At 43.6% G+C, this 15517-nt stretch overlaps 2 protein-coding genes across 7 annotated transcripts in view; one reads left to right on the plus strand and one right to left on the minus strand.

The window, feature by feature from the left end:
- LOC146816613 (cysteine-rich venom protein TEL1-like) overlaps positions 1 to 15517 on the plus strand; it is a 216788-nt gene that overhangs the window by 180806 nt on the left and 20465 nt on the right. The window contains exon 8 of the mRNA XM_085610488.1: positions 482 to 576. Within this exon, the coding sequence (XP_085466614.1) occupies positions 482 to 576 (95 nt within the window). The remainder of the gene's footprint in view (positions 1 to 481; positions 577 to 15517) is intronic.
- The window catches only part of LOC146816614 (uncharacterized), a 65874-nt gene that overhangs the window by 6374 nt on the left and 43983 nt on the right, over positions 1 to 15517 (minus strand). The window lies entirely within an intron of this gene.

Here is a 15517-nt window from a genome sequence, read left to right on the forward strand (position 1 = left end):
TTTCACTTAAAAACACAGTAATGGTCAGTTATGGTTCAATAAACACAAATCCAAGAAAGCCTTTACATTCACTAGAAATGGTATTTACAATGCATCATATTTCACATTCCCTGCCATAGTCACTACACCCGTACCCAAATGCATGTTAAAATAAGGCTGTCCACAAAGAGCAAAGCAGAATGGGAGCATGAGTTATGGTGTGCTTTGTCTCTATTCCTTAACTGGTGAATTCCTGGGCTCTTCCATTTTGTGTAATACAATTTAAATTAAAGATCAATGTAATAGCAGTCTATGTTTCGGATCCATGTTTTTGTATAATATGTTTTAACACTCTGTGCTTTTACATAATTCCATTCTAGAATAATAGTTAATAATTTGTCTGTGATATGTGTGGGGGGGTTAAGTTGAAATGTATGTAACTATGTGTCTGTTCTTTCATTTTACTGTATATAATGTGCTGATATTCTATTTGTACTTGCAGATTGTTTCGGATCATTCTCACCAGATGGGGTGTGCTGTTGCCGAATGTTCTCAAAAATCATTAAATTATTCTTATGTCTGCCACTACTGCTCATCGTAAGTATGACCTGAGAAGACAATGTATTCGTCAGATTGGTTTTTAACTGTTCTTTCAATACTAATATGTCTTAAGCTGTGCATACAAAAAGATGCAATGACAGTACAAGTGAACACATGTGATGTTTAACCTCATGCAACCCTGCATTTAAACCATCTGTAGCCATGGAAATGCATTAAGTTAATCAACATTATGCTAGTTTTCAATCTCCAATGTATATGGGTACCCTCAAAAAGGTTTCCTGTCAATGGTGTAAATACTAATGGTTGGGAACATGCATTCTAATAATGGGTGTATTCAAGAACCGGGCTCAACTTGAAGTTAATTGTATGTATTTATGTGGGCTTTGTAGTTCTGAAACCTAGCTGAAAGACAGAATATCACTGTATTGTAGCTGTGCCGAGTCAAATGCAACAGTCACACCCGCACATGCATGAATGTGCTTCTTGTGTAGCTCAAACCTATCCAGTAGTCAAAAGGGCATTGTACTGTACTGTAGGTGTACCAATTCAAATGCTACAGCCATACCCACATATGCTTGATTATAGGGTTTGTATATAGCAGGATCCCAACTACAGGTTACCAGTAGTTCTAATTTCATGAGGAGATATGGTGAGGAGTTGTTTCACAGGACAGATATAGGGGGTGTGATTTAAAGAGGTGGAATTGCGAGTAGGAACAGACAGGAGATTTGACAAGGGATTTAGACGAATACAGAAGCTACAAGAGATGTGGAGATTGAGATGGGCTCAACCCCCTTAATGGGTGTCTAATGTACAAGCAAATTACACTATAATGAGGCAATGAATAATGAGGTTGGTTTTCAGTTCATACTGGAAGTGAATGATAGACAAAACTAGCTGGCTATCAATAAGCACTTTGTGGCAGAGAACACTTACCTTATTCAACTTTCACTTTCTAATTATCAATTTGGTAACATCCTTTGTCATGTTAGGCATAGCCAAAGAGTTTAGGACCTTGATTATGGATTACAAACATTAATGGTGATCTGGGTGGATATTGGATAACTAGAGCAAATGCAGGTCAGTGAAACTAGGAGTCATTATAAAATTTGGGGATTCAGATTTGGAGGTTAGGATTTTCATGAAATTTAGAAACTCAAATCCCTGGAATATTTATTTTGCTAAAACACTCTGTTTTACAACTAAAATTGCACTCACTCTGGTGAACTTTGGGACTTCATTATCTTGTAATGTGCAATCTAGAGATTCCAACATGGAATTGAAGCATTTTCTTTCAGTCAGTAAGATCACGTGGCACCAAGAAAGGTTGAAAATAATGGTAGATACTCAGAAAAGGGACCGAATGGCTGCCATTCAATAGCTGCCACTGAACAAAAAGAGTGTACAATTTCACCCTTTTCATGATAATCCAGAGTGACAAATAGGATACACAAGTGGTTGGAAACCTGGACACTCTATGCTTCATTCAAATGATTGCTGCTCCTTACATAAGGTATATACTGGATATTTTCACTTGTGCCATCAACAACTAATACAAAGCCATTAAAACCAATTCTAGGACAAATCATTGGTCAATTACATTAATCTCCAATCTGAATGACACAGTTCACAACTGAAACCTATTGTAATCCAACCTCAAGTCAACATAATTACCACAGTAAGGATGAGTAGACAGCCTTCCATGAAGTTTTTAACCATATCTTCCATACCATAGTCCTTGACTGATGCCAATCTAGATCGTCTTCTTGAATTCCTGTTAGACCTGGCATCCTTAGGGTGGTCTTCCCCTATACTTTTTGCTTTTTACCTCCACGTTTTGCTGTATCTTTTTGTTGGCCTTAGGACTCAGAGCATTTTACCACTGCTAATCAATGCTAAAGTGTGTGTTTTTCTTCAATAAACTTGCATGTTAATGGTGTATACCTGATTGACATATGTAATTTACTTGTAAGTCCCTTGTTAAGTGGTATACCATATACCCGGGGCCTCTAAGTTAAATGCTACTAGTGGGCTGCAACACTGCACCTACAGAAGTAGCCTTTCAAACTTGTCTCAGGCCTTCCACTGCAGTTCTTATGTGTGCAGTTTATTGTCACTTCAACTTGGCATTTAAAACTAGTTTCCAAGCCTGAAACTCCTTTTTTATTACATATAAGCCATCTATAAGGTAGGACCTAGGTAGCATTAATAGCCAGGTGCTATGTAAGCAAAAGGTAGGACATGTACTGTTGTGGTTTGCATTGCCTGGTAGTGACAAACAGCCCATTTCATTTTTCACTACTGTGAGGCCTACCCCTCTCATAGGTTAGTATTGAGAATTCCCTTATACCTTTTTAAGTGGTAATTCATGATCAGAGAGAAGTAGCTTTTTGATGTTTCATATGTTTGGAATGGCATTGATACATTCTACTTACTGGTGAGGGTTAATTTCACTTTACTCTTTTAGAAATTCCACTTTTAGAAATTAGATATTTGTCTGCACTTACTGCTCTGTGTTCCTGTCAACCTGTCTCCAATACACATCTGGTCTGGGTGACAGATACCTTTATGCATTCCCTCTAGACAGTCACAATACAGGGAGCTCAACTGCATCTGCATTCATCTGCATACTGATGGGTCATCCTGGGCAAGAGGGAGGGCAGGAGGTAAGACTTCACTTGATTAGGTAGTGTCCTGTCTCCACACAAGGGGCTGATTTACCACCCATAGCTAGACTGGCAGACATGACTGAGCTGAAACGGCACCTGTGCACTTTAGGTTTTTTGAAGTCACCCCCTACATCAAGGGCACTTTTGGGTATAAATATTGGGCATCCCGCCACATCGAATCAGACACTTTTTGACTTGTAACCAGACATCACTGGTTCTACCCCTGAACGTTGCCAGAAGGACTGCTGTGCTACCAAGAGGGACTGTCAGTTTGCAACCTGCCTTGCTGTGCTGGCCTGCTCCCTACTACCTTTGCCTTGTGACTAACTTCCAGTGTTCTCCAAAGGCTTGTTGGCTGGACTCTGTTCATCGAAGTCTCAGGATCATCAAAGACTTCAGCTTCGCTGTAGATCTGGTGGCCGAGCTCTAAGAAGAAATGGAGTGTTCTGTATCACTTGCTTACTGTATTTATCGACATGCACCCTGCTTGGGTGCAGAAGAGGCCGCTTTTATTTTGCCCTGAATCACTGCTCCAGTTAGTTCGACTTGCGCTGCAACTTCCAGCGTGGCTTCATTGTGATGCGTTGCCCTGGTGACCAGTGGTGTGCCTAGAAGCACAAGGAATGTTCACCCTTTGGGCACCGCTGCTGTGAATCCGGAGGAAAACCACTGCGACTGCCTCCACCAAACAAGGACAGTCCTCACTCCTCGCCTGTCCCACGTGAATACGGCTGGAAAAAAACTGTAGTTGGGCCCCTGAGGTCCCAGACACTGATCCATGCCCTCACTGATGGCCCATCTTTGTTGGACTTCCCAGATCCAAAGGACCCATTCAAAACCATATCCAAAGTGCTGTGTTGAGTACTGCTTTTCCCGCCATGGTGAGGAAATAGTACACATCAATCACAACTTGATCGTAAGTGCTGCTAGCACTGTATTGAACTGACTGATTGGAAATCTTACATTTCATGAGATACTTTGACCCAGTATAACTTGGAAAGTACTTATGAGATTTTTGTTATTTGGTCTTTATTTACTGATAATACAAAGGCTATTTTTCATAAGCCTGCATGGAGTCTTTTTGTGGTGTACTCGTGTTACTGTGGGTGTGTGTTGCATAAATACTTTACACATTGCCTCCTTAGATAAGTCTGCCTGCTATGCACTAAGCGATCAGAGGGTGAGAACAGGTTATCTCATTTGTGTATCCAGATTACCCTGACTACAGTGGTGGGTTCTGCCTGGACTGGGTGTATAACTTAGCCAACCAGAAACCCCATTTCTAAAAACCCTCTTTCTCAAAATTTTCAGAACCCTCACTGTTTCTTCACGTGAGTCAGAATTTGAAATGTCTGCAGAAAACAAATCAAGCTCGAGTTCACAAAGAACCTTTTAAAGATCACATAAGGCAATATTGCAAATCAGTTGGTTGCTCTGGGGCAGGCACTAAAGTCAAAGTGTCCCCCCATTAGGGAACCTGATGGCTAAAAATGTGGCCAACCTTTGTGTTAGAACTGGGGTTTCTGCTTGGCTACTGTATGCACCTAAGCCAGGCAGAACCCATCACTCCAGTCAGGGCAAGTAAGTTACACGCCAAAGATAACCTGTATTCACCCTCTGGTAGCTTGGCGCAGAGCAGGCAGGCTTATCATCACAGGCAATGTTTAAAGCATTTGCACAACACACAGAAACCCAATAAATACACCACAAAAGAGACTCAACACAGAATTGTATGAAAATAGACTGCATTGTACATAAAACAAGAGCAAAATTTACATGAATCTTGACATGAATCACAAATACTGTGTCAAATAGACAATTGCCAAGCATCACAATGAGTGCAATAAGTGAAAGACATATATGTTGCAAACATCAGGAAACAAAATTACTGTGCATACAATGCAGTCACATTATATAGTACTTGTTATCCAAACAAGTTAAGGCAAAACAACATAAGTCAATATATTAGTGCTGGTAACGCAATAGATAATGACCAAAACACATAAATCACCAATATTGCCCTAAACACATAGGGTGCATTGCACCTGCACTCCTGTTAACCTTTTGCAGTAATTTAGGCACCAAACATAGGGCATAGCAGTACCAACATGCCTATTTGGGGGAATGCAGTAATTTATAGTTGTCCAGAGGTATCCAGTTCTAGATCGGGTGTCTCCATCGAAGACTCACCCATGAAGTACAAACACATGGGACTGGCACCTCCCGGTATGTTTTATCCAGAAAGGGGGTGGGGTTAAGGCACCAATGTATGCCACGTTGGCATCCTGTCCCCTGCGTGATGAATTCCCAAGTGCAGTGGCCCATGAGCATGCGGTGCAGCTGATGAAGAAATCAGCCAGCCCCCAGAGGGCAAAATACAATGGGAAGCAGGAAACAATACCTGCACTGGGCCACAAAGTCACCGTCAACCCGCAGGTTCCAGCGGTAGATCTCGCAGGGACCCCCGCATGCAGGACTAACAAGGCAGCTGCCTGCGACCATGCGGTGCAGCTGTGAGAGGCAAGGGGCACTCACAGGCCTTAGGGATTGCTCCTTGCAAAGGGGCAGGGGTAGACCCACATGAGAGTGTGAGGCTGCCTCATAATTTCCTATGAGGCCCACATGCTCCACAGGTACCTTCTGATGTTGCGGCTTTCAGAAGCAGGAGATGCTGCTATGGTCTTCCCCTCCTTCAGCCACGCATTCTACAGATTTCAGCACTGGCATTTTAGAAGAGCTGCCGGGCCTTTGCAAGCTGGGACTGTGGTATACAATGACCAAGCTTTCCCTCATGGCGGAGTTCAGATGCAGTCACTCTAAAGTGCCTCAGGAATAGAGATCTCTCTCCACGCATGTCACAGTAGAGTAGTACTCCACTGCCGCAAGCACCTGCCTCGAGTTCAGGCTGGAGTGACAGAGCATTCCAAGTTGCAATTTTTGCCCAGAGATCAAATGACATGTGAAGCAGTCAACACCCACTTTTGATAACGGGGTGAAGCAGAGTCTTACCTGGGATTCCCACAGGACAGGGGAAAGGAGAGAAATCCCCGCCCTTGTAAAGTTGGCACAGGAAATGATGACAGGCAGCAGGCCAGCACATCCAAATGTAGTGGCAGATTGGCAGTCCCTTCTTCCGCCCAGCAAACAGCAAGCAGGAGGCCAATGCAGCAAAGCAGTTCACATGAAAGGTGGTTTCTCCTGGCAGCACAACAGTCCTCTGGTTCATTATGTAGAGGGAGCAGCATCTGATTACAAGTTCTTGAATTGTTTAAAATCATGAGGTCAGAGCCCCTGTAAGTATACTCAAAATTGTTTTTGTCCAAGCAGGAACTTAGAAGGAAACCTTAGGATGCTTGATTCCGGTCCAGTGAAGACATGGCTTGGCAGTTCGGGCTGGACTGTTCCCATGAGGCACAGGGTCAAGACTGATTTGCATATGGCCATGTCTAAACTGGGGTGGTGTAGTGGGCAAAAGAACGATGGATTTAACCCAGATCTCTTGACTGGGGGAGAATGTCTGCATTGTCAGCATTCCGTCCATCAATTGTTTGTTGTAACGCTTTTCGCCCTAAGTGGGATGGGTATTCCCAGACGTGGGACCCGTGCTCACTACGCCACTGGAGTCAAGCTATCCTGGCTGATGACGGCTGATAGCCAGAAACCGGTCCTAGGATGCTTGATTCCGGTCCAGTGAAGACATGGCTTGGCAGTTCGGGCTGGACTGTTCCCATGAGGCACAGGGTCAAGACTGATTTGCATATGGCCATGTCTAAACTGGGGTGGTATAGTGGGAAAAAGAACGATGGATTTAACCCAGATCTCTTGACTGGGGGAGAATGTCTGCATTGTCAGCATTCCGTCCATCAATTGTTTGTTGTAACGCTTTTTGCCCTAAGTGGGATGGGTATTCCCAGACGTGGGACCCGTGCTCACTACGCCACTGGAGTCAAGCTATCCTGGCTGATGACGGCTGATAGCCAGAAACTGGTCCTAGGATGCTTGATTCCGGTCCAGTGAAGACATGGCTTGGCAGTTCGGGCTGGACTGTTCCCATGAGGCACAGGGTCAAGACTGATTTGCATATAGCCATGTCTAAACTGGGGTGGTGTAGTGGGCAAAAGAACGATGGATTTAACCCAGATCTCTTGACTGGGGGAGAATGTCTGCATTGTCAGCATTCCGTCCATCAAATGTTTGTTGTAACGCTTTTCGCCCTAAGTGGGATGGGTATTCCCAGACGTGGGACCCGTGCTCACTACGCCACTGGAGTCAAGCTATCCTGGCTGATGACGGCTGATAGCCAGAAACCGGTCCTAGGATGCTTGATGCCGGTCCAGTGAAGACATGGCTTGGCAGTTCGGGCCGGACTGTTCCCATGAGGCACAGGGTCAAGACTGATTTGCATACGGCCATGTCTAAACTGGGGTGGTGTAGTGGGCAAAAGAACGATGGATTTAACCCAGATCTCTTGACTGGGGGAGAATGTCTGCATTGTCAGCATTCCGTCCATCAATTGTTTGTTGTAACGCTTTTCGCCCTAAGTGGGATGGGTATTCCCAGACGTGGGACCCGTGCTCACTACGCCACTGGAGTCAAGCTATCCTGGCTGATGACGGCTGATAGCCAGAAACCGGTCCTAGGATGCTTGATGCCGGTCCAGTGAAGACATGGCTTGGCAGTTCGGGCCGGACTGTTCCCATGAGGCACAGGGTCAAGACTGATTTGCATACGGCCATGTCTAAACTGGGGTGGTGTAGTGGGCAAAAGAACGATGGATTTAACCCAGATCTCTTGACTGGGGGAGAATGTCTGCATTGTCAGCATTCCGTCCATCAATTGTTTGTTGTAACGCTTTTCGCCCTAAGTGGGATGGGTATTCCCAGACGTGGGACCCGTGCTCACTACGCCACTGGAGTCAAGCTATCCTGGCTGATGACGGCTGATAGCCAGAAACCGGTCCTAGGATGCTTGATTCCGGTCCAGTGAAGACATGGCTTGGCAGTTCGGGCTGGACTGTTCCCATGAGGCACAGGGTCAAGACTGATTTGCATATGGCCATGTCTAAACTGGGGTGGTGTAGTGGGCAAAAGAACGATGGATTTAACCCAGATCTCTTGACTGGGGGAGAATGTCTGCATTCCGTCCATCATTTGTTTGTTGTAACGCTTTTCGCCCTAAGTGGGATGGGTATTCCCAGACATGGGACCCGTGCTCACTACGCCACTGGAGTCAAGCTATCCTGGCTGATGACGGCTGATAGCCAGAAACCGGTCCTAGGATGCTTGATTCCGGTCCAGTGAAGACATGGCTTGGCAGTTCGGGCTGGACTGTTCCCATGAGGCACAGGGTCAAGACTGATTTGCATATGGCCATGTCTAAACTGGGGTGGTGTAGTGGGCAAAAGAACGATGGATTTAACCCAGATCTCTTGACTGGGGGAGAATGTCTGCATTTTCAGCATTCCGTCCATCAATTGTTTGTTGTAACGAAGATCTAAATCATGGAACTAGATCAGGAAACAGCTAAGAGACATGTTGTTTTTATGCCTGGCCATGATAATACCATTGAAACATCTCATGACTGAGTGGATTAGACAGATTTATGCACCACACATACTGATTGGAAAAAGATCCTCTCCTGAACAGGAAGCCATTGTAGTACAAAGAGGGCCAGATGAATATAATCTTTAAGAATGAGGTTCAGAGACAATCTAACGGCCACACTGCACATTACTTGTAATTTCTGAACCAGTGCCAAGACCTGAAATACTTTATCTGACAGAAAGTCTTTATCCGCTGAAACATTAGTCTGCTTAGTGACGGAGGTCATCCAGAGGAGAGTGGGTTACCAGCTCTGTCCCTGTCACTATCCAACTCCAGTCCCTGCTCGCTGGGTGTGCCCCAGGGATCCTCGCTCTCCCCCACGCTCTTCAACCTCTTCATGGAACCACTCACTGTAATCCTCAAAGACTCAAACATCCAGTATCACATGTACTCGGACGACACCCTACTGTACATGAAAATCGCCTCCCCTGAAGATATCAAGTCACTCAACGGAACCCTGCTCAAAACTCTTAATTGTCTAACATCCAACCACCTCAAGCTAAACACCCTTAAAACAGAATTCCTCCTCATTTCTCCCGCTAAGCAAGCCACGATTGTTGAGAAATATCTTAAAATTGTCTCAAATCTGAACTGCACACCTCACATCATTGATTCCACAAAATCACTAGAAATTGTGCTTGATAATAACCTAAACATGCAGGATCACATCAGAGCATCTACCAAAGGAGCTAACTACCAACTGAGCATCCTAAGAAAACTCAAGCCCTACCTTCCCCAAAATGACTTCAAATCTGCGGTGCAAGCACTAGTCATCTCCAGACTAGAATACAGCAGTGCTAGTCTATGCGGGCTTCCGAATCTCAGTTCAGCCCCCATTAGAGCATCGCTAAATGCTGCGACTAGACTCATCACTGGCTCTAGGAAAACCAACAACATCTCTCCAGACCTAATTCGCTCAACTGGCTTCCGTTTGACTCAAGGATCCAGTTAAAAATTGCATGTTTGACTCATAAAGTGATACACTACAACACTCCCCTTTACCTTGCAAATAAGCTCGAATTATCAGGAGCCTCCTGTAACTCTAGGAGCACCAGCACACTTCTGCTCAAGCCGAAGAAATTTAAAAAATGAATACCAACAATCGTACATTCTCTGGAATTGCTCCGAGAATATGGAACTCCCTACCTGTGGAAACAAGACTGATTCCCTCAACATTTGCCTTCAAAAGAGAAGTGAAAGCCTTACTGTTGAATACTGTGCTGAACTAGAAGTTTTGCTCCTCTTGTCTCCCATCTTGTTTTGCTGCTTAACACACTACATGGCATGCTTGATCTCAGTGTGCTTGCCAATATACTATTGTGTTCCTGATATATATTTTTATGCTTTTTCTCCCACAGCTATTTACCTCTGTCGACCTCATCTCGTATGTAAAGCGCTCTGATACCCCTTGGGTCATATTTGCGCTATACAAAAATTAGAAATAAATAAGTAAATAAGCTCTGTGCTCCTCCCATGATGATAACCATAAAGATCACACTCCTTTAGAATGTTGGATACCTCATTGTCTAAAGAATGGAATGGGGAGTAGAGATTAATTGACAAAGAGTTGGTCTGACTAGAGGATAGGTTATCAGATGGAGGTGGAAACCGGCAGCATGATTGCCACCTGGATATGGTAAGAGCTCTGACGGATTGACATGGGTTTGTCTTTGGCAGACCATACGCACGTAGCATGGGTGGGATGCAGCCCTCAATAAATACTCCTTGACAAGATCTGCTTAACCGCTCTGAACACTAGCTCACCAAAATGGTGGCATAACTGGTGAGGGAATAATGCCTCTACCAGCCTGACACTTCAAACTTCCTTAAAAAAATACAAACATTTTAAAGTACTGTTAGACCTGAGATCCTTGGTGTGGTATTTTCTGGAACGTTTTTGCATTGACCCCTCCTTTTTAGGTTGAGCCTAGAGCAGCGCATGCGCTCCTTGCTCGACTTTAGTAAGGGGCTTTTCAAAGTGCTACCCGCCGGCCACCAGCTTGCGGTTACGTGCACAAGCACGCACGCCTCGCTCCGCCTCTCCAATCATTGCTGCACGCGCATCCCTCGCGTGCTTAGCACATCATCGCGATCACTTTCGTTTTCACTGCAATCGCGATGACGTGCTAAGCACTCAAGGGATGCTCGTGCAGCAATGTCCCCTGAAAAGTACCGTCCCTCGTAGCTTATTTCCAGTGTCATTTTTAGGCGCGAGCAGCTGTGGTGCTTTTTGGGGGGTGGGAGGGGGATTGTCTTTGTAAGAATGGGAACAGCTTTTTTTGTGCATCAGAAGATCGGTTGCATGCCCTGGAGCTGCCACCAGCTACAGGGCTACGACAATCTCTGCTGCAGCAGCGTGAACCCGGCATGTCTTTCTCTCTGCACATCATACACATCCCATGTACCCTTGGTGTGGCCACATCCATGCTCTGAGTCCGTGTAGGGTTCCATTGGTCCATCATCCCTACCGATAACCCCAATCTGGGCCCCCTTCATAGTTCGTCTATCGGCTTCCCAGACGTTGCTTCGTCCCTTCTTTCATTTGTTTACAACTTAACAGTTCCATTTTCTGGTGGTTGCTAGTTGCTGAAACTATTTCCATCAAGCAAGCCCAATGTGTTTTTCTCAACCGTTTCCTTCATAATGTTGCTGTGGCTTCTTCAAAACCTTGACCGCACTAACAAGAAAACTATTGTTTTAAGAACAGCATGCTTGAAAAAATGAATTGGCCAAAAAGCTGGAGGCAGATTTCCGTATTAGAATGTGTTATATGACATGCACTTTCCACATGCATCATTTCTCATGGTAATACACGCGGACATCCCCACCTCTGGGTTTCACTGACCCTTTACTCCTGTGGATAGACACTGTCGTGAATGGATCAGAGTGGGTTGAGCAGCTGCAGCTGACATCTGTGTGCAACTCGAATATCGCATGCTTGAATCCTTTACTTTTCATCTTTCTACTGTTTCTCTATTTACAGTGGGAGATATCTTGCGCCAAATAAGGGAATATTGGTAGCATAACTATGTTTAAAATTTTTCAGTCTCTCTGTGAAACAATTATTTAATCCTACCCTGGATCCGATCGAGCTCTCAAAGTCCACATTGTAAAACGCGTCACATTTGTTCCACACTCCCGGATTTTTAATTTGCATCAGCTGGCATTCTGATATGTGTAATCGTTCTGATGTACTCCTTCATATCTAATGGGAAATGCAAAAAACAAAGTTCACAGCGGAGTGAGCAGAAGTAGCTGAACATCTGACACCAGACATGGGATCACATGAGTGTCGTTTCAGGCTCTCTGACATGTGACAGGCGTGTTGCATGTCGCAGGAAGCACGTTTGAACTCATTCTCTGCTACACCTGCAGTATCTTCCAGAAGCAGGCGGCAAAACGTGAACAGCCAGTGTCACCCTTAAGCTGCTTCAAGCACTTGTGAGGTGCTGTCTCAGCAAATTCTTAATGAGCCAACCTCGTGCATGTAGGCCGCAGGAGCTGCTGTGTGGGAGAATACACGCGGTGTTTGGCTGTATTCATTTATGCCCGCTCTCGATATCTGCCCGCAAATGGCAAAACATGTTGTTGTTTTTTTTATTTTTTATTTAGAAGCTGCAATCCACAAATATTTTCCTTGCTGCCTAAAAAGAAACCTGGTAAGATGTGTTTAAATTTCTTAAGATCATCCAAATGGCGCTTTACTGTAGCTCATCCGGTGCCGTGTCATCCTTGTCCCACTCCCTGCTTCATAAGGTGTCTTCACCCTGAGGAGAGACAACCTAGTGCCTACCTGAACAGGGGCAACATGTAAAGCCGTCACCTCTCCCTGCCTACAAGCATTGGCATAGCCAATAGGTCTCGCTTTTGGGACCTTATAATATTTAGTTATGCATCACAATATCCTTGGTGCAACAACATCAACTGTTGCATGGCTAAACACTTATAAAGTCCCAAAAGCAAGACCTATTGGCTATGCCAATGCTTGTTCTTTCTTTCTTTACAAAAAAATATATTTTTATTGCATAGTTTTATATATATGTCATTTCATGAAAGTTATATCCCAAACTTGCCAATACCAACAGCATGCCTGCCAAAATTCATAATGAAAGGTAAAATGATCCAAGCACATAATAAAATGTACATAGTTCTGCATAAGTATTCCCAGTTGATCACTACAAACTAAGTTCGATATTGCATAAAATGAATGCTAATTAATTCAAATTTAAATATTGCATAGAACTTATATGAATAGCATGATGCAGTATGCAGACATTTACCATAAACATGGTGCGCAAATATCCTGACATAGTAGTCCCTTCGAGAAGCCAAATAAGGCTGATGTGCAAGGTAAGCAAACAATGATCATTCAATCCTTACACTGAAAAAACTGTAAAACCAATAACAGAGATAAAGTACAGATTGTGCATCTCTGTGCCAACACAAATCATTGCCGTCTGGTCGGTTAACCTGGAGGCCAGTGGAAGCTCAACGACCTCTGGAAAATCTCCTGGGAGGCCTTTCAAGGCAAAGTCCAACCAGATGATCCGGCATTGCACCAGGTAATCAAATGTCTTAGTATGAACCCAGTCCAAAAGTTTGCCAATATCTTTTTACCCTTCCGCTTAGCTTTCCTGCCTTTCTTGCATTTTCAGTATTGAACATTGGCAACAAATGCCCAAGTCATTGATGAAATGTGTGCGATTGGGGATCCAGCCACACCAAAGCAATACAAATGTGAATCATGGCCATGGTCATGACAATAAAGATGAAATGCTAGTCAAGTTTAGCAACACCCTCATCATACACCGCAAGAAGCATTGAATGAGGAATCCAAGTAAAATCAGAATTTATACTATTCCCAATGAATTTAGGAACTTTGGGGCATTTGCATCAAAAAACCGTTTTGCAAGTCCGTAATAGCCAGTTTTAGCGAATCACTATTAAGGACTCTCAAAATGCAGGTTTCACAATAATAATTGTGATTCCTACATATTCCTTAATTGTGAATCGCAAATTGCGATTGGCAATTAAGCAATACTTTCACATTCATTCCGTGGGCCTAAAGGCTTGATGCATATGCCCCTTTCTGTCTAAGTGCGTCTAAGGACGGGCTCGTTCATAACATGTAAGCCAAGTCTGCATCTTGACAAAACATTGAGGGCAGCAGGTACCCCATCAATTTAGTGATTTTAGATGGAGTATGATATAGGTAAAAGACTGTATTGTCATGCTGCGCCTGTCACCAGCCGAACACAGCAGGGTTCAGCCAAGCTCCAGAATCTTATAAAAACTGAGATCTGAGGAATCAAGTCTCTTCTACCATTTGTTGTTATGCTTCTCGAGATCATCCAACAGGGAAGAACACAGCCTACCATAAATTTGACCACTAACAATTCCATCACTGGAACTTTGGAAAACGCACTTGGGCTTACACATTTTTTGTTAACAAAAAAAAAAAAAAACCTGTAGGTATTTATCAAGTTCCTTCTGATTGATAGCAAAATCAGCCCATAATTCCTCAAATGAGAATATGTTCTTTCCCTGAAAAAATCTCCTAATCTCAATAGCCCCTGCCCTTTGTTGCATCCTGCCTATTGTATATTCCTATGTATACCTTTACCCACTTCATGCACTTCTAGTGGAATGCATCTGCACTATGATGCACTACGGAATGTTGGGTGCTGGTTGAAGATAAGCCACAGTTATGATGGGGCTGAGCTGCCTGCTGGCTGCTCCTGGTGGGGCTTGTTCCAGGCTACTTAACAATTTACAATAAATCTTCATGAAATACTTCAACTAGTCTGGAGTCCATTACTACACCCTTCTCAACTTAATATACTGGATTCTTGAAAAATTACTTGAAGGAGAGAATTCCTCCTTAGAGGTTTCCTCTGTAGAGGAGTATAAAAATTAAATCTGCATAGGCCCATTTTTTTCCAGGAGATTGCCCAGATCTTTATTGCTGCCACAAGGGTCATGAAAAAAACCTTGTCATAGTAGCTAGGTTCAGTAAAACTTAAAAAGCAGATTCCAGCATCTTACCCTATTAACAGTTCTTAAATGGGTGGGATGTTCTCTCTGAGACCATAGCTTTCTGTGTATTCCTAAAAGAGAGCACATAGTGCAGTGGCCCAATAGTATAATTTAAAGCTATGGATGGCCCACCCTGCTCTATTCCTAGGAAGTGTCAAATATTTATGTGCCCTTCTGGTTTCAGCATATGACAAGATAAATCTAGACACCATATCATCCATCATCTTGTACCAATAGTGCTCGAACCCAAGAGGGATAACCCTAAAGAGATACAGGACATTTAGCAGGAATAGCATTTTAATCACATTGTACCAACTGACAATTGACAAATGTAAATTATTCAGCCTCTCCAAATCACATTTAGCCTTCCTAATAACCACTGCAAGATTAGACTACACTATCTGATCTACTTCTGAACCAATGTCAACCTTTAAATATATTGCTTGATCAACAACATGTGCATCAGATGCCTGTTCATGACCAATTGAACTTTGTTTCAATTTAAGGAATAGCCAAAGAATTTGCCAAAAATGTTCCTTTTTTAAAAAATCCACTACATTAGCAGAAGACTATGAGTCTGGGGATAATTGTCCATCCTGTACTTGCAAAAATCAGTCCCCCAGCTCTAAGCATTATCTTAAAAAAAATACCTTAAAAGATTTGAGCAGG

The sequence above is a fragment of the Triturus cristatus genome, chromosome 6 (assembly GCF_964204655.1).
Source record: "Triturus cristatus chromosome 6, aTriCri1.1, whole genome shotgun sequence".
Taxonomy (NCBI): Eukaryota; Metazoa; Chordata; class Amphibia; order Caudata; family Salamandridae; genus Triturus; species Triturus cristatus.